General features: G+C 42.8%; 1 protein-coding gene across 2 annotated transcripts; it reads left to right on the top strand.

The window, feature by feature from the left end:
* The first annotated feature begins 12,305 nt into the window (after positions 1-12,305).
* PDP1 (pyruvate dehydrogenase phosphatase catalytic subunit 1) lies at positions 12,306-21,221 on the top strand. 2 transcript variants are annotated; one of them, XM_021688237.1, is made up of 2 exons: positions 12,306-12,359; positions 17,123-21,221. In XM_021688237.1, exon 2 carries the CDS (start codon positions 17,167-17,169, stop codon positions 18,778-18,780), a length of 1,614 nt encoding a protein of 537 aa, XP_021543912.1. In that variant the 5' UTR covers positions 12,306-12,359; positions 17,123-17,166; the 3' UTR covers positions 18,781-21,221. The 2 variants fall into 2 exon arrangements, with proteins under 2 accessions (XP_021543912.1, XP_044770193.1); XM_044914258.1 differs by lacking the exon at positions 12,306-12,359 and adding an exon at positions 13,100-13,232.
* The last annotated feature ends 1,580 nt before the right edge of the window (positions 21,222-22,801 follow it).

The raw sequence follows: 22,801 nt of genomic DNA on the forward strand, positions 1-22,801 counted from the left end.
CGCTACCAAAGGTGAGCTGAACGAGAGGCAGTGGGCACAGCCGGCCTTCAGCGGGGCGGCAGTAAAGGTCCTGTTACTGCTGACCTGCTCAGACCCAGCCAATCACTCGCTCTTGCTCGCGTCTGCTTGCAAACAGCTAGGGGGAGAAAAGGCCCACATATACAAAAGTTCTGATTTTTTTAACCGAACACCCAGAAAGAAGTAGAAGGTTTATAATCCTCAAGACTAATCTTATCTAAACTTCAGAAGACTTTATGGGGGAAAAAATCCTTCTAACACAGTGTATATGTTGGTGATGGCAGCTTTCCAAAGCTATAGTTCAAATTCTGTACCACTATGGACACAGGTTTTCTATCTTCCTCCCACACGCCTGCAGACACAGGTAAGAAAAACATTCAAAATCAGTCTTAAAAAAGCAAGCATGCATATTTTTTTCTTTCTCATGGATTAATTGACCCCAATGCAGATGTGGTTAAACCACTTATAGGCAAATAGCAGGAACTGCTTTACACAGGAATGTATCTCTCTTCCAACTCGAGCTCAAGTATAACCAACCATCCATACTAAGGGTTCCTAACCTTTTGGATATCCAGGACCAATAAATGAATGAATGAGTGAAAATGCAGATTGATGTGAGCTTGCCAGGTTTCATTTTGCAATTAAAGAAAACATAATAATACATACTATCATCATGCTTTCATAAAGGACGATATAACAGAAAATAAACATGTAAATCCGAATTTTAGGCTGAAGAATTTATAAAAATCATAAAGTTATCTTATGTAATTTCATTTATTTCACTAAAATAACATGGCTTCATTTTTTTTTCTCACTCTGCCACAAATCGTAAAAACTCTATTAGAGACTAGCACTGGTCCTGGGACCAGCACCTGGGAACCACTGATCTAGGAAGAAGAGTCTTTCCTGATTCCTCCTTCCTCCACCAGGCAGAACTAAACTCCTTATCCCTTTTCTTCAAGCATTTTGTGAAAACTTCTGCTATATCACACGGTTTCATAATTATTCCTGTTAATGTTTATCTAGCAGCTAGACCACAAGTTCTTAAAGGCACAAAGATTGTGTCTTAACCCTTTTATCCATTTACAGAACGTAGCACAAAGCTTAGAACACTGTCAGCACTCTAAGAGAATTTATCAGAATAACTTGTACATAAGTCAAATGTAAAGAGAAAGTTCTCTCCCTAGGCGGAAGTAATTATCTTATTTGTAAACTAGCATACCACACCAGGCCTTGAAGGTAGATCCCAGAGGTAAAGAAAGTTTTAAGAACACTCAAATGCCACTAGCACATAGTAATGGCCTTCAAATTTAAATTGCAGTTGAAATAATTAGTCAACACCATTGTTCTGAAACATAATCTTGGCTAAGAAATTTGGGGTTGTGCTTAAACATTCATAGTGACATCACTTTATGCATACTTCAAATGAAAATGGAATTTCCAGATGCAGAATAGAGTTAGAATCATCAAAAGGCAGGGTAATAGCCAGCAGCAAATGAAATCCTTTGTGTTCATTTATCCAGGTGGTTTACTGGTAAGTCATGGATCTGTGGTCTGAATACTGAACACTGAGCCAGCAGTTCCCTGAATCCAGGAAAACAACATGTCCTAATGTCTTTCCCTGACAAAAATTTGGCTACAGTTCAACAGTGCAGTAAAAATATGTTCTATAAAAATATCCTTATGGATTTTCTCATTACATTGACAAGAGGGGTGGACTCATCTTATGAGGGGTGGAATAACCCGAAACTTGTATCCTCTACACACATATACCTCCCATGAAGCAAAGAATATAGAAAAGTGAAAGGAATTAAAGTTATAATCAATTGTGTCTTGCATAACCAAATTCAGAGAAGGTAAGCATATACAGTGTTATGTTAGCTCTTATTTTTAACTTCTTAGTGGTATCCAAAAGTTGTCATTTAGTGTTATCTTAAGAATCAGATTTGGATTTACCTTTAGCAATGATTAAATAGAGTTACGAGGCTACACAAAGCTTTATGGATGAAATGGTGGCAGCATTGGCAATGGAAAACAGGCTCAGAGGAAGAGAACTGGAAACCCAGATTCCTAGTGTTCCAGATGCAAGGAATGGAAACAGCCCTGGGGGCCACGCTTGTGCATGAATCCAGTGCTTTTGTGAAAGCGGCATCATGTGGACTCCGCTACATTATTTACTCAGTGTGACTGGCAGCCTCCAAGACAGCCCCAGTGATCCCCACCCCTGGAATTCATACCCTCGTGGCGTTCCCCCCAAATGTTACCAGGGTTTGCTTGTGTGACCAACAGAATGTAAGGAAGTGACTGTATATCACTTCTGACCATATATCATTGCAGGGTCATCTCAGTGTCTCCCTCAGATCACTGGCTTTCAGGAAAGCCAGTCCCTCTGTTGTGAACAGCCCTATAGAGAGGCTCATGAAGCAAGAAATGGAAAAGTTCTGCCAACAGCCATGGGCATGAGCTGCAAGCACATCCTCCAGCCCCAGTCAAGCCTTCAGATGACTGCAACACGCCCAACGGCCTGGCTGCACCCTCTTCAGACTCTGAGCTAGAACCACTCAGCTACACTGCTCCCAGATTCCTGCCTCTCAGAAACCAAGTAAGAAAATAAATGTTCGGGGCACCTGGGTGGCTCAGTTGGTTAAGCGACTGCCTTCGGCTCAGGTCATGATCCTGGAGTCCCTGGATCGAGTCCCGCATCGGGCTCCCTGCTCGGCAGGGAGTCTGCTTCTCCCTCTGACCCTCCCCCCTCTCATGTGCTCTCTCTCTCATTCTCTCTCTGACAAATAAATAAATAAAATCTTAAAAAAAAAAAAAAAGAAATGTTCATGTGTTCAGTTGCTCATTTCAAGGGTGATTTGTTACCTAGCAATAGATAACTAATATACCCACTGTAATCTTGGGTGAGTTAGGTAAATTAATTGAGCCTCTGCTTCCTCATGTATAAAATGGGGACTAATATACATAAAAATATACTTGTATTTATTCTCCTTTGTTCCAGAATGAATTTAGGACTACTTTCAGGGATGCATAAAATACAAGACAGCATAAATTAAAAAGAGGAGGGAGGATAGAAAAACAAGGGTGGAGATATAAAAAGAAATGGAAAAGAGGCTAAAAAAGTAATATAGAACACATATGCTGTAACTGGACCACCATCGTGGCTCCAAAACGTTGGGTACCTCCTCTAACCTCCTCCCTCACTGTCATGTACACACAGACACAGTCAGGTGTTTATTTAATTCAGAGTCCCAAAATATCAAAAAGAAAATCCAATTACCTAAGAAACATATAATTATCCTTAGTACTAATAGGGATGAGAGTTTTCGTTGGGCGCTGCTGTAAAACAGACACTGTGTGGAGGACCAGCTGAGAGGCCTTCATCTTCACAGGTCATTTAATGACATGGGGAGCTCCGTGTTGAGTGTCTGCTCCCGTGCAGGCCAGGGCTGGGCTCCCCCACAGCGGTGCCTGCTATCCCTACCGCCATTCGGGGCAAAGTCTTGCCTGTACCGCAGCTCGCCTCTGAAACTTTTGCCCCTCACAGACTAATACTCTTGACTTTCCATCCTCACAAATATCAAAAACAGCCCACTTTCAGCCATGAACTTAACAGAAACAGTTTGGGGAAATTTGAATCTTCTGAATATTTTCCCAAATTCCTTCCATCTGAATAAGAAAGAAACAGTGAGCATAAATGTCCATCCTCATGGCCACCCATGCACAAAGCTTTGGGCCTCTTAGATACCCTTCCTTTCCTCCCTCTCTCACTTACCTTACCACCAAGTCCTGGTGTTTTCAGTAATGTCTCTTCCCACCGGTGCCCTCCTTCACATTCTTCCTCCAGCGTCTAGCTCGGAGTTTTAACTTTTCACTCCCATATTGAGGCAATAGCCTGTCTTGGGCTGATTCTTTTCCCTGGTGAGGGTGCTCTTCCTGGTTGGCAGATGGCACGGTCTTCTTTGTGTCCTTGCATGGGAGGGTGGGTGGGGAAGCAAGCTTCCTGGTGTCTCTTCTTATAAGAGTACTAATCCCATCATGAGGGCCCCATCCTCATCCAACATATGAATTGGGAAGGGACATAATTCAGTCCACACTAAGCCCCTAGCCATCCCCCATCCAGCCATGACACATATGAATGTCAGAGTACTTTTCTTTCAGAACAGTTTAGTCAAGTGTCGACCTGGGTCCAGACTGCAGAAAATCATGACCCAGCTTTCTGCCTCAACTCTAACTCCTGTTCTTCACCCAGTAGAGCACCCCCACTCTGATTTGCTCCATCCCCTCTCTAGGCATTTCCATACTGTGAAGCCTAGAATATACCACCAGCATCTCCTTTCTGGATTCCAATTCTACTCTTTAAACCTAGTTCAAATCCTAGCTCAGAGAACTGAGAGTCTCAGAGTTGGAGAGATCACTCTGTCCAACCTCAACCTCATCCATGCAGCATTCATTCGCCTATCCAATATTCAATGGGTACCTTCTAAACCAAGTAAAAATGAATAGGATAGGCTTGGCCTAGAAAGAGGTAACAAGTCATACAGGAAGACTGGAACGTAAATGATAACAATGTTTGAGACCTGAACAAAGTGCTTTGGAAGCTCATTCTACATACTATTGTCTGGATTTTATTCAGATACCTTTAGTAACAGGAAACTCATTACCTCAAGGGGCAGTCATTCCATTTTCCGAAATCTATAACCACATAAAGGTGTAAGACTGAGTTTAAATCTAACTGATACACATTTATTCTAGCATTTTCAAACTCTGGAATTTTCAAAGATAAATCTAGCTTTTTTTTCATGTGACTGTCATTTAAGCACTTGAAGATCATACCATGCATATTCCTAAACTTCTCATATGTTCCGACTCTAGGCTCTTCACCCTATTAGCTGCCTTCCTCTGGCTCCACTGAAGATTTCTTACACCCTTCAAAGTTTGGTGGGGAGTCAGCAAGGCAGAATGGAAGGTTATCACCTCCATTGTTCTTTTCTTAAAGCGAACTAAGGCCACATGTGTCTTTTGGGGAAGGAATATTAATTCTTATAGACAATCAAAATTTCCAGTGATTCTTTTTTGCCTCTCATACACCTAAGTGATCATTCCTCCAAAAGTCTGTAGCACAAACTTGAATGGCTCACATTAGGGCCTGCTGCAAATTGTCAGTTAATTTTCTGATGAGATTTTTTTTTTTTTAAGATTTTATTTATTTATTTCACAGACAGAGAGACAGCAAGAGAGGGAACACAAGAAGGGGGAGGGGAAGAGGGAGAGGGAGAAGCAGGCTCCCCGTTGAGCAGGGAGCCTGATGTGGGGCTCGATTCCAGGACCCTGGGATCATGACCTGAGCCGAAGACAGACACTTAACCACTGAGCCACCCAACACCCCTGATGAGATTTTTAATAAAATTGTCAGTTATATATAATTATCTGTGCATTTTTAATTAATTAATTTTTTTAAAAAAAGATTTTATTTGGGAGAGAGAGAATGAGTGGGGGGAGGGGCAGGAGAGGGACAAGAAGACTCCCCACTGAGCTCAAAGCCTCACACGGGGCTCGACACCAGGACCCTGAGATTATGACCTGAGCCTGAGCCGAAGGCAGACATTTAACCGACTGAGCCACCCAGGCACCCCATTTTTAATTTTTTAAAATCTAAGCTCTCTACCTAAACAGATTTCTGGAGGGTAAAAGATACTTTGACCAATCATAGTTTCCTTTCATAAGTGTATGAATGAACGAACAAATGTTAAGGGAGAAAAGTGCTGTGGCAAGCAAAACAATGCCCCTCCCTAAAAGATGTCCGTGTCATAATCCCCAGAACCTGTGAATATGCTGTTGTTACATTGCAAGGGGAAGCTCAGGTTACAGATGGAATTATGGTTGCTCATCAGCTGATTTTAAAATCGAGAGATCATCCTGGATTATCACGTGGCCCCATGGAATCTCAAGGGTCCTTTAGAAAGGAAAACAGTGGAGGAGATCAGAGTTAGTGATCTGAAGATGCCACTCCACTCACCTCGGAGATGGAGAAATGAGCCATCAGCCTGGGAAGGCAGGCAAGTTCTTCATGCTGGGTCTGGCGGGAAAACAGCTTCTTCCCTAAAGACTCCAGGAGGGAATGCAGCTCTGCTGACGCTTTGATATTAGCCCACTGAAACCCATTTCAGACGTGTGACCTCCACAACTGTAAGTTATGTGTGTTGCTAACCACATCTGTGGTCATTTCTTCCAGCAGCGATAGAGAACTCATTTAAGTGCTATGACTTGGTACCATTTGCCAGCCGTCATTTGGTATTTTCATTGACATTATCATTAATCTTTATAACATGCCATAGACTTTTTTTTTTTTTAAGATTTTATTTATTTATTTGAGAGAGAGAGAATGAGAGACAGAGAGCACGAGAGGGAAGAGAGTCAGAGGGAGAAACAGACCCCCCACTGAGCAGGGAGCCCATATGGGACTCGATCCCGGGACTCCAGGATCATAACCTGAGCTGAAGGCAGTCGCTTAACCAACTGAGCCACCCAGGCGCCCCCATGCCATAGACTTTTTAAAACTTGAAGCTACTGGGTAAATTTTGAAAAATTACCCAGCTAGTAAGAAGCAGAGCTAGGATTTGAACTCAGGTCTCTCTGGCTCCAACCTATACCCATTTGACAAAACCATGATGCCTTAAGGGATAGAATCTCAACCCAGATATTGTACCTGAGTAATTATCAAAATATTCTGATTAGCGTTCCAGAGCCCATTGTTCCTGGCAGAAACTGAATACATAATTCAATAGCTATTACTAACATTCCACTTTAATTTGTCTGTCTTCTTTCTCTCCTTGAACTTTTCTCCCTCCAGTTGATACTGCTTAAAAATAAAAGTAACGTTTTAAACTGAACATAATTTATAGCTTTTGACAGATTAAACTGTTTGCTTTGTATCATATAATTACCTATAGTTTTATTACTAGAATATGAATCGAATACATTAGGTATTCATCTACAAATATTAATATCTGGCTTCCAAGGAAAATATACTTTGATAGCCACAGCTGGTTCTCCCGAAAAACCATGACCAAACCCTTCAGCACTCTGACAACAGGGGTCACTCACAGGTGATACACAGAGCCGTACAGAATGTATTGCTGGTCACAGATGCCATAAGCATGGGTGAAAGTTCTGCAACTACATAGTTTGACCTCAAATCCATACTGAAGATGTGAAACTTTCTTCAGTTCTTTATCACAATGTATTCATCTGTTGCAACATGCCACCTTTTCCTTCATTTGAAATGAGTGCATTCATTCATTATTGGGCACCTATTATGGGTGGTGGTCCTTATAACGCAGTGCCTTAGACAGCAAGCTCTGGGATAGATGGTTCTACTACTTCCTACTTCTGTAACCCTGGGCAAATTGCCCTCGTTGAGATCATTTTCTTCTCTTGCAAAATGGAATGAATGATAACACCTATCTCATATGAGTGTTGTAAGGATATAATGAGACAGTGCAGTTAGAACGGGGTAAAACAAAACACTCACTACCTGTTAGTTCTCACTATATGCCAAGCCGTGGGTTTATATTGGTGCTTAAAAGAGACATGGTCCCTGCCCTTGAGAGGCTTACATTCTAGTAGTTAAGGTGTACACATAAGCAAAAAATTATAGCTTTTAAGAAGTGTGCAAATCAGCAGCTACTATTTTTGAGTGTAGAGAGTGGGGGCTTCTCCTGAAGTCTGCAGACTGGCCTGACCTGCTTCAGGGGCACCAAGAATCAGCACCTGTTGTATAAAGTGCTCTACACCCACCCCCATGTCTCAGTTCCCCTGAAGCCCTTCCTTCACCTTTTATCCTCTGTATTCTGGGGAATCCATCTGTAGTCTCACACTGAATGAAAAATCAATTTGGCAGATTGTCTGATGGCTAGACAACACCAATCGCCCACACCCATGTCATCCTTAGTATTCTAGGACACCCTCACCACTAACAGGGGTCGCTGAAAGATGTGGCACTCAGGTCCCCAGACCTGCAGCCTTCTTGCTAAAGCACCTGAACCTCTAATTAAGCAACCCCAGATACAAACTTTTCATATTCTTCGTCATGTTAAATCAATGCACAGAAATTTCCTGCCTACTGGTCAGGAGACTTTTGTCCCTAGTTTTGCAAGAGAATGAAGCTTTATTTTTTTTCCCCCTCAAACATACTATTGCCTCATGAATTCTGATGACAACAGATTACTTTTAAAATATTAAATGAGATAAATGTGAAAGCACCTTTAACAGGCCCTAGTCCACATGACATGAGCTACAATACATCTTCTGTGTCTTTCTTATAGGTGATTTGTTGATCTCACTACATAACTCCAAATAATTTCAAAGAAGCAACCCTGGGATGGTAATATGAGAGATACCTATTGCTTAAGTACTCAGTAAATCCTTGCTGATTTCCTATTCAAGATCTGGAGGGGGGAAAAAAAATATCTGGAGGGAAGTAGGACTTAAGGAGGAGTGTGGTAGACCCCGCCTCTCTTCCCTCTGATTGTTGATTTTGGCAAAGACAAAGGTAAATCACTAGCCAGGGGGCTGACAGTATCTCAGACCTACATGCAGATCTATTTTAAGATCCCTGGCTGGTACCACCGAGACTCTGCTGGACCATCTCCATGTTGTCACAGCTAACCTCCATTAGCCCCAAGGGTTTGATCATCCATCCACAAGAACAACAGGTCAATCCGGTGCAGCACACGCTCATTTCCAAGGTTATTTTAGGGCAACAAAATGACTGGCAAGGGTCCCATTCAAGAACTGTCTTTACATTACTGGTGTCACAGAAAGCATGTGTATTGACAAAATAGGTCTTTTTGCACAGCCCTTTTTTTTGGTACCAGACTGTTTTTGAAACCCCTTCCTCTCCCTTTGCCAGCCCTTCTTTACAACAGTCCTGGGTTGTCACAGAGCTTCGTTTCTATGCCTTCCAATGGCCAAGTGTCAACAGGTGTTCTGGTGGCTAAAACAGTCTGTGGGGTCAGAGCAGCACAAGACTTGCCCCTGCCTGGCCAGATGACCGTGTGATAACAAACAGCACTTGTGAAGCAAGTCTACTGAGTGGCTAAACGGAAATCTAGAGACAGGAAGAAAGCCAAGGCAGAGAGGAGACAAGGTTGAGATACTAAAGAATCTCCCTCAGTGGTACAGGTAGTTGGTTCCTCTGCAAGACTATGACTTTATTTATAATATATAGGTCACTGAGTCCTACAACTTTGCAACGAGAAAACAAAACTTGCACCTCTAAATGAATTTCATGGCCATTACTCTGGGGAGCCTTTATTCTGATTCCAGAAATACCCTGACATTGCCTTCAAGACTCATGACAAATTCTTTTGACTATACTTAGTGGTGGCAAATACTAGTTTTTTGAGAATGCGTGTTATTTTCAGATATAGCCAGGTCATTTAGAACTAAGAATAGTAAGATGGGGGAAATCAATGCTATTTTGGTATAAAAACCAAGGTGCTGGTTATAGTAAAACAAGTTGGAATTTCCTGTGCAGACAAAAACAATTTGAAAAGGTAATTCTAAAAGTGCTCTGAATAATGGCAATGTTGGTGTGGAATAAAAGTATATGTACCCGGGCGCCTGGGTGGCTCAGTTGGTTAAGCGACTGCCTTCGGCTCAGGTCATGATCCTGGAGTCCCTGGATCGAGTCCCGCATCGGTCTTCCTGCTCGGCAGGGAGCCTGCTTCTCCCTCTGACCCTCCCCCCTCTCATGTGCTCTCTCTCTCATTCTCTCTCTCTCAAATAAATAAATAAAAAATCTTTTAAAAAATAAATAAATAAAAAATTAAAAAAAAAAAAAGTATATGTACCCAAGGTAACAACTTGAAGGGGTCATCGATATGGATGTATACATTCTGGAGTATCATTACTCTACTTCTGCAGTCACTGGGAAAAAGTTTATAGACAACAGACAAGCCTAGTATAAACTTCACTTCTGAGACCTCAGGCAGAAACTTGTAAAGATCTACTCTTACCTTCAGAAATACCCTGACATTAACCCATTCAGTTAAATGGTCACCATGTCTGCAAAGTAGGCTAAGAGGTAGTGACACTCCTCACAGATATTAAACTAATATCCTAAGGTTCTAAGACTTTCCAGTCTATTAGTAACTTCTTAGTATCTAACCAAGAACTAAGAACATAATTGCACTTAAAAATCTAGATCTCCTACTCTTTAGGAGTCCTAGATCTAAAAGAGGCACACTTATCTGGGCACATGTCAATAATATTAATAGCTAATACTTTCTAAGATTTTATTTTTAAGTAATCTCTACACTCAACTTGGGGCTCAAACTCACAACCCCAAGATCAAGAGTCACATGCTCTACAGATGGAGCCAGCCACTTGCCCCAATAATAGCTAATACTTATATAGCCCTTACTACCTGCTATGTACTTTCTTTAGCACAATATATATTTATATTGACCTATGTAATACAACCCTGTGTTACTACTATTTTTATTCCTATCTTACACATTGAGAGAGCTGAGCCAGAATGACGTTGCCCAAGACCACATGGTAAGCGGCAGAGCTGAGACTGAAACCCAGGCAGCCTGCCTCCAGATCTGCTCTTACTCACTATGCTAAACCACATTCTACTGTTTCTATGAACCAAGAAAAAACCAAGTAAATCAATAGGGAAAAGGACGATGAAGAAAACTTACACAATTATGGGAATCTCATTTGAGAAGTAAAAAGAATGGGGGAAGATAAGGCAGATGGACCATCTAAATGGGGATGAAGGCCACTTAGAGCAGCTACAAGAATTCTGTGGGCAGCTTGCAGCTGAACAAAAAAAGCTCTCCTCTAATTTATTTAGAGAATAGAGAAGGCAGCTGAAAACACCTGGGGAATTATGAAGAACTTGTTCGTGGCACTGTTTTGTGTATATAAAGTTTTTTCTTTATTACATACAAATCAAATAATGCAAGACTAATAAAAATAAAACTCCACAATGCTATTAACATGACAGTTTTTATATCCAGCCCACATCACTTTATGAACTTTGTTGCCTAGTAAGCAGATATGCTTAATAAATCAAAGTAAACTTTAACACTAGGCAGGGTAAGTGCAATGATCAACTTGCTGTCATCTCCAAGGAAGCTTCTAGAAGCCACTATCAATGACTCAGTTCCCATAAAGAGCGAATATGTGGGGATGGAGACAAATGAAGAAGCCCTCAGGATGTCTTCTGCTTAATCACAGAACTCCAATGCCACCCAAAGCCTAAACTTACTTCACAGAAACAGAGTCCTATGGAGCAGAAATAACTTGGATGATGGTCCTCTGACTTCAAGTCCAGTGCTCTTCCCACTTCTATAGGCTGAATTCTCTTTTCCTTGAAACCAGGGAAAACGAACAATAGTCATTTCAAAGCCCTTCAGAGCACACACCCACTCTACAGGGAAAAGAATTCCCTTCTCACAACTTCCTCTTGCTGTTTAGACCGGCTTTCTCTGCCTAGGACCCGAGAGGTGTCCAGAAAATGATAGAAAACATTATCTGAGTTAATGTTTCTAAAATCTGCAAATGAATGGGGCAACAGATACTTTGGGACTGTCGTGCCTTATATTCTAGGTGGGGCGAAACGCTGGGAATTCCTTTCCCTGCTAGGCTGAGAGCCGTCCCCGCAGCCTATCCTATGAAGCTTGGGCCCACTAGGAAGGCGCAGGGAGGCGCAGCCGCCTGGCCACCTGGCACATGGCCGGTCCCCCCGCCGAAGTGCCAAGGATTCGCGGAAGCCCGTCCGGCTGGGAGCAGCCGATCCACGGGGACCCCAGCTTGTGGGGATGCTGGGGCGAGCCCAAAAGCTTCTTCCCTACCCCGCCCGTCGCCAGCCTATTCAACGCCGCCCCGCCTAGCCGGTCGCAGGTCCCTAGCGCCACGCAGCCCCACCTTCCACCCTGCTACCGGGCGCGGTCACGTGAGGCGGGCCCGTGGAGCCAATGAGCGGCTCGCTCGGAATGGAAGGGATTGTCTGACCCCCGTGACGACACAAAGCTGGCTCCGAGCGCGCTGCTCTTCCGCCCCGCCTCGGGCCGGGCCAGCTCGCCTCCTCTCCGCCCACCCGCCCTTGCGCAGCCAATCCGGAGGCGGGAAGTGCTCGGGCCCGGACGTTCGGGCGGGGCAGTGTGGCGGCCCGGCGGGGCAGGGAGTGGGCCAGCTGGGGGCCTGGGGCCGCACTCCGGGGAGTTAAGCCGGGCGGTCTGGAAGGAGTGCCGGGTGGTGCCGCCGCCGCCGCAGCGGCCGCCTCCTCGTCGGGAAGAAGCGGCTCCTCCCCTGCGTGCCCGGTTCGTATTCCCTGCTCCCGGCCCCCAGCCACCGGGTCCGGAATCCTCCGCTACCCGCCCAAAGTTGTGAGGGGGTTGCCCGGTGCGCGTGGGGAGAGGCGGCCGCGGGCGTGCGAAGGGCGGGCCGGCGGCGGCCGGGGCGGGGGAGGGACGAGCCCCGGAGCGCTAGGTGCGCGCGGGGGCGTCGGGGCTGCGGGCGGGCGTGGCGGCGCCGAGGGGCAGCCGCGGGCTCGGGGTAGGGGGCGGGCCGGCCGCGGCCGCTGTCAGCGCCGCGGCGCCGTGGGGACCTGCGGGAGGGCTAGCTCTGGGGAGGTGCGGCGCCGACGGCGTGGCGTCTCTGCCTGAGGGTCCCCCGTATGCACCGCGGGGTCCGGGGTGACCCTACGGCAGCCTGCCGCGCGGCCGATCCCTGCCTTAGGCTTCTGGACCGAAGCCGGCGCAGCGTGGGCCGGGCGGGGTGCGCAGCGGGTGGAGGATGCCGCGGGCCAGTGGGCTCCGCGCCCGGGCTGGATGGAAGGGCCGGTCCCGGGGCGCACCTCTACTCGCTGCTGGGTCCCCGCCGCCTCGGGCGGCGTCCCTGACTCTCCTGCGGGGTGGGTTTGTTTGGTTGGTTTCCTTCTTCTCCCCACCCCTTTCTCCTTGCTCCATCCTTCCCCCCACCCCCCCGCCCTCCAGCCCCATTCCCGGGGCAGGAGCGAGAGCTCGCCCCTCCTCCGTGCCCGCCTCCCCCGCCTCCTCTAATGAGCATCTCTGCCTTGCTTTCAATGGGCCGGTGCTGCTGTCGCTGCTGCTGTCCGCGCGGGTTGTGGATGTTGTCGGCTCCGTGTTGTGATGACAGGAGAATGTGTGTGTGTCCCGGGCCCAGACGAATTGGTAGGTATTCACTTAACTACCTGCGTTGGGTACCCAGGAAGGATGGTGACTGCTCTTGTGTGTGGATGGTTTTAGGTGGGTCGCCGTGGAATTAAGGGGTGAGGTAGGTAGAAAAAGGGGACAAAGGGGTCCTGGACCCGGATAGCTTTGATACCTTCGTGAGTGCAATTTTTAGGTAGGGACAAAGGAAACGAATCAAACAAGTGCTGGCTTGGGGCTTCGGGTCTTCTGAGGGAAATCGCTTTCTTCATTCTTGTAGAGATGACGGGAGCTGTGAAATGGCTAGGCATTTCCAGAAAACGCTGAGAAACTGAAAAGTCTTTATACAGGATGTTTAATGCAATTGGATTACATAAACTGAGGTTCTGACACATTTAATGACTAGTATAGCTTTTTTTTTTTTTCTCCCTGTTTACACCAAAAGCTTTGAAAGCTGAAGAGCTCCGGAGTCGGTGCAGTATTAACAGCATTTTCTGATTAATATGGTCCCTGAGTTTATTGAATGAAGTGGAACCCTTTCTTGGCACAGGCTCTGCCCAGCACATCAGTAAGAATGGATGGGTCTCTCTCCTGTTTCGATTGCAGTGCATCTTTTCTTATTAGTCATTGGTAAAATGGGCCAAATTGGCCCAGGACTAAGATGCTGCATATGAGGTGACTGAGTCTGGATCATGGGATGGGAACTTCTCAGTGAAATTGTGGTCAGAAATCACTTGAAAATATGACACTGCTCCAGTTTACCAACACTGTACCTTGTTGCTGTTCTTACTTGTCTAATCAAGAGCTTTCTACTTCATTAATTTAGCGAGTTTGTCGGCAAAAGTTTTGATTTCGTGGGGTTTTGTTGTTGAATCACAGGATATTCAGAAAGATACCCTGAGTTTTTGAATCCTCATTTATGGTTTAAAAAAGCATTTGGAAGTACTCTGACTTCTAAGGCTATCTGATCTGATGGAGAGAATATATCCTGTACTGGTGGTGATAGAACACTTATTAATCACAGAGCAGGGTTTTCATTTCTCTTAGAGAATTCCATATTCTCTAAGAATTTGTCTTTTGAAGGCATGTTGGGAGTTGGGGAATTGGGATGCAGTCTCAGTCCATATGCTAAGCTCTTGAATAACTGAAAGATACAGTTGATAAATTCCACTCTGCTTTTTTTTTTTTAATCTCGAAAACTTTTGCCTTGCGGGAAAAATGTATTACCTGAGTATTTGAGTGCTTGCTGTTTGAATTTATGTATTATTCAGAGCATCTGCTGCATGAATCCGTACTTTTGCCACAATTTCATTCATTTTGCAATCAACTACAAAAGCAGAAAAATTGTCAAAACAAAGTATTTAAGGAAAGTGCAGGTTTCTTGGGCTTGTTATTCCTTGATTAGACATCACATAACCAAATGCTATTACGCCATCTACCAAACCTCCGTTGCAAACACATACACACATACGCACACACACAAAGTAGTACTTTGATTCAGTCTACATTCCATGCGGAAACATTTCTTCTTCCTGTAAAAGTCTTAAACTTTAAAATAGCACAAATGCAAACTTATCTAAAGTTATAGAGAAAAGTTTTCTTAAGATGGGCATCTGTTTATATTTTTAATAATAGAAAATCTTTATACAAAGCATGAAATGAATTAATGTGCTTTCTGCATGCAAATCTGATGAGACATGGTTTATGTCTGGAAGCCAGTGTCATGTGGCCCAACATTGGAGCACATCTCCTGGCTCAATCATGTACCCTTAACCTTTGGATGACTTTCAGGTATATAGTTTGAAGTGCAGTTATTTAAGTGGTTAGTCTTGATAGATTCCTTTTCTTCTGGAATTTCTATTTTTCATTATTGCATTTCAGAAGGCTTATTTAGTTATTGATCTTATTTCCAAAATTCTAATCATTACCTTCTGTTGCCTATGCTTATCTTCAGTTTCTTAAACAAGTCCCTCCTTAAATAGCACATTTAAAATAATGGTACTTTCTATCATTTGCAAAAGGGGTTCTGTATGCCTGGCTTATGCAGTCCTTATTACTGAAGCAAACAAGAATCAGTTATTATTCAGTGTTATTTTCTCTGCTCTCCCACATCCCACTTTCACTTCTCCAATTTCTTGTCGAAGGAGGGTACCTGAAAGTAGTGTAACTTAGAGCTAACAATCTCTGTGGTATTTGTACATTTTTTTTTTTACCTGTAATGGGTTCAAACTTAAGAAGGAAATGTTGACATTAAGACTCAGATGGTTTTCGGCATTATTTTTTGTTTACTGCATGTGTTTCCTTATTTAAAGTGTTTCTGGGTTGCCTGGGTGGCTCGTTCGGTTAGGTGTCTGACTCTTGATCTCAGCTCAGGTCTTGGTCTCAGGGTTCTGAGTTCAAGCCCCATGTTGGGTTCCATGGTGGGCATGGAGCCAACTTAAAAAAGAAATAATAAAAGTATTTCTAAAGTCTGTTTCAAGTTATAGGGGAAATGAATTTTTTGAAGCAATGCTTCAAGAATTCAGGGGAAATAATATGTTAGAAGGAAGAGAGGTTTTTTTTCTTGCGTGAATTATTTGGATTAATGATACACATTCATAAAATTTTCTAGATAAATGTTTGGCAAAATATTTTCAGTGTCATATAGTATTACAGTTTTTATTCTTGATTTGTATGTGTACTTTTTTTATACAAACCTTAGACTATTATTTCACTATTCGTTAATTGCTTTCTGAAGGCAAATGGGTACTTTTTTTTTTTTAATGTAAGAGGAAATATTTTTCTAGGGATTGAATTTTACTTGGGATTCAGAATGGATGAAAATAGTATTTCTGTAGCTTTCCCTTATGGTTGATTAGCAGGAGAAAATGCTAGCAAGTAAATTAAATTCCAGAACTGAGAGCATTTACATTACTAAGGAAGTCTTAGAGCTATTAGTATACTTAAACCTTTTTTTTTTTTTATCACAAAAGGTACAGTAAATTAAACAATGAAAAACTGAAACCGGCATTTGATTTCAAAGCCTCACTTCAGCTAACACTTATAAAAGCATAGAATCCCAGAAGAGGCCTTCAATAGCATCTGCTTCTGTGTGTTCACTTACAACCTAGGGAAGTGAGGCCCAAAGAGTTAAGCTGACATTTCTAGGGTTATTAGGCAGGTTGGCGGCAGACCTGTGTTCCTAAGCTCACCAAATTGGCGCAGTGGTCTAGAGAAACGTAGTTTGCAAGACCGTCCACTGGGGTGCAGGAAGGGAATACTGGAATTCCTATTTTTATTCATTATGTAAAATTTTTTCTATATGTTACAATGAACATTATATTAACACAGTGATGTATGTATATAACTTACAAAATAATTCATGAATGTATACGCACACACACACACACACACATGTATCTGTAAGGGATGCATTCTAACACCTTTTGGTGATAGCCATGTGTAATCAAATGTTAACAATTGACTACAAGTCTAGAAACGGGATTTTCATTACTGGGAGGAGTCCCTGTGCAGTATGGGAGATCCAGGGCCTTCTTGAGGCTAGAGAGGGAGGAGGGTGATTGGCCAGGTAGACTGCCACTGCATATGTTATATAATCTTCATCTCCTTGGCTGTTCCCAGCCACATCTATTGTACGTTCTGTACAGTCTGTGCGGCACAAAGAAATATGAGGAAAAGAGAAGAGGGAGAGCTAGGCTGCAGTCCTGGCTCCACGAGTGACGGAGAAGTGTGCTTAGCAGAGTACACCCTGTAGAGATAGTACATGGTAGGCGTATAAAATACAGCGCTTCTGAGCACAGGGCTTAGCATGTAGATTCACCTGCTGAATATTTGTTATAAAAGCGAGGCTAGATGAAGTGATGTGAAATGTAACTGCTCCCTTTGTGTGTGTCTGTGTAATTGCTGTCTAGGAATCCCCGTCAGGAGCTCCAGCCTGCCGCTGTTCTCTGATGCCATGCCAGCCCCGACACAACTGTTTTTCCCTCTGATCCGGAACTGCGAGCTGAGCAGGATCTATGGCACTGCGTGTTACTGCCACCACAGACATCTGTGCTGCTCGTCCCCGTACCTGGCGCAGAGCCGCCTGAGATACGCGCCGCACCCGGCGTACGCTACCTTCTGCCGGCCCAAGGAGGGCTGGTGGCAGTACACGCAAGGAAGGAGGTACGCGTCCACGCCGCAGAAATTTTACCTCACCCCTCCACAGGTCAACAGCATCCTGAAAGCTAACGAGTACAGTTTCAAAGTGCCAGAATTCGATGGCAAAAACGTCAGCTCTGTCCTTGGGTTTGACAGCAATCAGCTGCCTGCAAATGCCCCCATCGAGGACCGGAGAAGTGCAGCCACCTGCTTGCAGACCAGAGGGATGCTTTTGGGGGTTTTTGATGGCCATGCAGGCTGCGCTTGTTCCCAGGCGGTCAGTGAGAGACTCTTTTATTATATCGCCGTCTCTCTGTTACCCCATGAGACTTTGCTAGAGATTGAAAATGCAGTAGAGAGCGGTCGGGCGCTGCTGCCCATTCTCCAGTGGCACAAGCACCCCAATGACTACTTCAGCAAGGAGGCCTCCAAATTGTATTTCAACAGCTTGAGGACTTACTGGCAAGAACTTATAGACCTCAACACCGGGGAGTCTACGGATATCGATGTCAAGGAGGCTTTAATTAACGCTTTTAAGAGGCTTGACAATGACATCTCTTTGGAGGCTCAAGTTGGTGATCCCAATTCTTTCCTCAACTACCTGGTGCTTCGAGTGGCATTTTCTGGGGCCACCGCTTGTGTGGCCCACGTGGATGGTGTTGACCTTCATGTGGCCAATACCGGCGATAGCAGAGCCATGCTGGGTGTGCAGGAAGAGGATGGCTCTTGGTCAGCAGTCACTCTCTCTAATGACCACAACGCTCAGAATGAGAGAGAACTGGAACGGCTGAAATTGGAACACCCAAAGAATGAGGCCAAGAGTGTGGTGAAGCAGGATCGGCTGCTTGGCTTGCTGATGCCTTTTAGGGCTTTTGGAGACGTAAAGTTCAAATGGAGCATCGACCTTCAAAAGAGGGTGATAGAATCAGGCCCAGACCAGTTGAATGACAATGAATATACCAAGTTTATCCCTCCTAATTATTACACGCCTCCTTATCTCACTGCTGAGCCAGAGGTAACTTACCACCGATTAAGGCCACAGGATAAGTTTCTGGTGTTGGCTACTGATGGGCTGTGGGAGACGATGCATAGGCAGGATGTGGTTAGGATTGTGGGTGAGTACCTGACGGGCATGCATCACCAACAGCCAATAGCTGTTGGCGGCTACAAGGTGACTCTAGGACAGATGCATGGCCTTTTAACAGAAAGGAGAGCCAAGATGTCATCGGTATTCGAGGACCAGAACGCAGCAACCCATCTCATTCGTCACGCAGTGGGCAACAACGAGTTTGGGACTGTTGATCACGAGCGCCTCTCCAAAATGCTTAGTCTCCCTGAGGAGCTTGCTCGGATGTACAGAGACGACATTACAATCATTGTGGTTCAGTTCAATTCTCATGTTGTAGGGGCATATCAAAACCAAGAATAGTGAGTGGATCTTACCCTGGCCGTTCCCAAATGAAATAGATTTCAAGAGCAGATAGATTTGTAAAAGATACTAAGATAATAAACATTTCCAGTGGGTCATTCTAAGCATTTACCCATTTGGTAACTCTAGCTGGTCAAGTACTCCAAATTGACTTTGCAGCCGGGTGGAAGGATCATGGGAGTCTCCTTCTGCCTAGCCCGGACCTCACGGCACCTGCACTCGCGGCAAGTCAGTTCCTCGTTGCAAATGTCTTGTGACATTGGCTTCTTCTATCAATCTGAGAAAATCAAGATGACCTGGCAAGTAGGATCTTGAATAGGCCCAATGCCAGGATCTTGCTGGGCGTATTCTCTTGGTAAAAGGGAAGAAACGTTAGTGTTCAACCTGCAGACCCTTTTTGTCACTAAAATTACAATGTACATGAGAATGTTCATTTACTGCATGATTTCCTAGATATACAATCTGTGCATTATTCATAAAAATTTATTTTAGCCTGAAGTGGTTTTCAAACCCAGTACTTTAAGCCATAAATGACTGAGAACCAAGCAATCTGAATTTGTGTTTGTGATTATTTCACTGGAATGCTTCCTAAATGGAAAAACAAACTCTGCTCCCTTCCCCACCCCTGGTTACCTAACGTAATCGAGATATTTTCTGCTTTGCCACACACTTGAAGACGACAGTGTTTTTGGTTTCGTCCACTCTTATACTGATGTTAAAAAAAGATTTTGTTTAGTTTGTAGTAATGAAATGATTTCATTTAGTGTGAAATAAAAAGATCCAGAATAAAAAGAAGAGACTGTTCAGTTCTTGTCATTTGTAGCCACCAACACAGTCAGGCTTATCTTGTAATCCCCAAAGGCTTGGCATGCTGTGTGTGGTGGGTAGACTGCTGCCAGGAAATCATACTCCCCATTCAGTAGTGATAAGAATGTTCCCCACTTTTGGAATTTCAAGGCTGACATAAATAAAAGAAGTTTAAATATCAAATTGGGGAGTAAGGCTTAATATTACTTTTGGGTGTTGAGGCTGCGGAGGGAGTTTTTGTTTTTCCCCATGTAGACATAGGTCTACGTTTAAGTAGTTAAAATATTTGGTTTAAAAATGACTAAATGCTTTAAACATATTGTAGGTTATAAATAGAAATCTTAAGATACATACACAAGAAGTTTTAAAAGGTAACTGTTGTGCATGCCTGATGCTTAATAGATCCCTTAGTAGCATCAAGTGTTGTTTGCAGCAGTCTCTGTAATTATACGCAGTCCCTTCTAATGCTGTATCAAAGTAAATGAAAATAAATATATTCAAATTGGCTTTTTGGGAGCTTATTTGATATGCATCAAATGGCATTTGTCCTGTGTTTAATGGTGATCTGTGTAGAGCTGTGCATATATTTTCATCACTTATTCTAGCATCACTGTTAAAAGAATGGCTATGACTATGTTTGATATTCACATAGATTTTAAGACAACACGTGATCAGCTTTTCCTTGTACAATTAGTTGAGGGGTTTTAGGAGTCTTTCCAATTTCTGTAGAATATGAACTAGCTGTTCAAGGACTTCTGGACTGTGGACACTAAAGCAATGTAGAACTGACAGTAAAACTTGTTCCAGCTGAAAAACAGACTCAGGCAGATTGTCACTCAGAGCAGCATATAATGTTTGTTTTCTGAGTTGTTCCCCACCCCCCACTTTTCCCCTTAATTCAGCTTGGAACTTTTCTTCCAGGCAGCATTTTGGAAGGGGGAAGTCTGTACTATATATTTATTTCTAAATGTTTTGACAGACGTCATCTTTTAATTGAAGTATATGTAGACTGCTGTAGCAATTAAAACCCATTTTCAGGCTACTGTTTTAATTTCTCTTGAACACCGCCACTGAAGAGTTCCATGTTATTATATACTTAATAGTCTCATCTCTTTTTAGTACAGTATATATAAATTCAGTTTCCAGTGGTCACAATCAAAATAGTAATTATTATTGCACAAGAAACTTGGTCTGCAGTCCAAAAGCTGGTCTACTCTCTAGAAATGAAAACGCAGTGTGGAGTTGACATTGTGGAAATAAAAATAATTGGATGTTAGAAATTTGTACTATCATCTAAAAGCAGTTGTGATTTTATTGTAATTGGTTGTCACCGTGATGTGATATTTAGAATTAAAGTGGAGAACACATGTAAACTTTCATAGTATTTAGCCTTAAACTTTTTTTTATTATGGAACCTCTCTAACGTGCATCAACCTCTGTATTTATATTTAATCAGTGGCTCATGATATTTATAATACGCCCTTAACTAAGTGGAATGGTGGTATGTTTCACAGTACTTGGTGAAAAACCTGTGTCTTATAAAAGATGTATCTGTACGAAGACATGTGAAAAGTTTATATTATTGGTCACAGAAATGCCCACAGTGAATTAAAGCTTCATATCTGCTTTCTGAATGGCCTGTGTTGGTTTTTAATAGTAGTAAGATTTATTAGATGTTTTACGACAATAGTTACACTTAACTTTAGAATCCAGTAGATAATTAGTACTTAAAAAAAAAAAAACCACATATAATTTACATTCAATAAAATACACAGATTTTAAATATATTGTTTGGGATTTGGTGACCACAACCCCAAAAAAGATACACAACTTTTCCATAACGGAAAATTCCCTCTGCCCCTTTCCAGTTCATCCTTCAACAGGTAACTGTTGTTCTGACTTCTACCACCGTAGGTTAGTAGTGTTGCTTATTCTAGAAATTCACATACATGAAATCATATAATATGTACTCTTTTGTTCAGTTTTTTGAGATTCATTTATGTTGTTGAGCGTATTCATAGTCTCTTACCAAGGAACATTCTATCATATGAATATATCACAATTTATCCATTGTTGATGGACATTATCAGCTCCTCCCTGTCCTCTTCTAAAGCCAACTTTTAGATAAGCAATTGTCAGGAGTACCCTTGTTGAAGTGTGGCTTTAACTTTGCAAATACAGTTACAGGTGAGTTTTATGTTCTATACCTCAAAGGCAGAACTTTTTAAAGAAATGCCCTTTAAAAAAGTGATGACAATCTTTCACGGTGAAACTTTGAAGGGATTGAGGAGCGGTCATTTGTGTTGACCTCTCTGTACCTCTCCCACTGAGAATTTTGTTGAGTTAATTAAGTTCGTTAAGTGAGCTAATGACTATAAGAAAAAGGCAAATTATGCGTTGGGTTTTTGATGGTTTTGGTTTATCAGTCAAAGCACATGCCAGACTGAGTTGTTGTTAGCTTTGTCCTTGGGTATAGCAAGAGTGTGGAGGTAACTTTATTATGCTTGGTCAATAGTTCACATACCTTTTTCATAAATAATAACTTCAGAAGCTGAGTCCTGGACAAGCTGGGTAAATGAAGACATCTTAATGGCATCTGAATTGACTTGTTACAGTAGGAAGATCTTTTCCTTTGTTCTTTTCAGACTTGACTTTGAAAGCCAAGCTTAATCCTACTAAATCCTCTCTGCCCAGTTCTTATGACAAAATGTATACCTTAGATTGAATCCTAACAGTGTACAGCATTGTTTTCTAAAGAGCTCTTAAGTTACAAGTCTTTTAAGCAAATATATTAAGAATGATAAAATTGATGTATTTCATGTGCCATTAATAATGATTATCCAATGCACATATTTTAAGGACCCACACAATTTAGGCTTTATTATTTAGCAATATTTAGGTTCATAAAATGTGCACATACCCGGTTTTAAATTGTTCTAGTAATTTTTGAACTTTATCTTCTTTGTCCATCAGGATTTTCAGTTTTTTAAGGGGAGGGCCCATGGGTTTTGTTTCTCTTTTTAAGCCAACACAATATAAAGTGGATGTTCAGCATTCACTTTATTTTACATTAGTAATAATCAAAACAACAGCAACCTGAGTGAACTTTTAAGTTGAAGTTCTGTCCCTCATTCATCAGAAGTTAAGTTCTTAGTCCAGATGCAGAGAAATAATTTATTCCTGTAGCTACAGTTTCATTTGATAGTTAAGAGTC

The sequence above is a fragment of the Neomonachus schauinslandi genome, chromosome 4, assembly GCF_002201575.2.
Source record: "Neomonachus schauinslandi chromosome 4, ASM220157v2, whole genome shotgun sequence".
NCBI classification, from domain to species: Eukaryota; Metazoa; Chordata; class Mammalia; order Carnivora; family Phocidae; genus Neomonachus; species Neomonachus schauinslandi.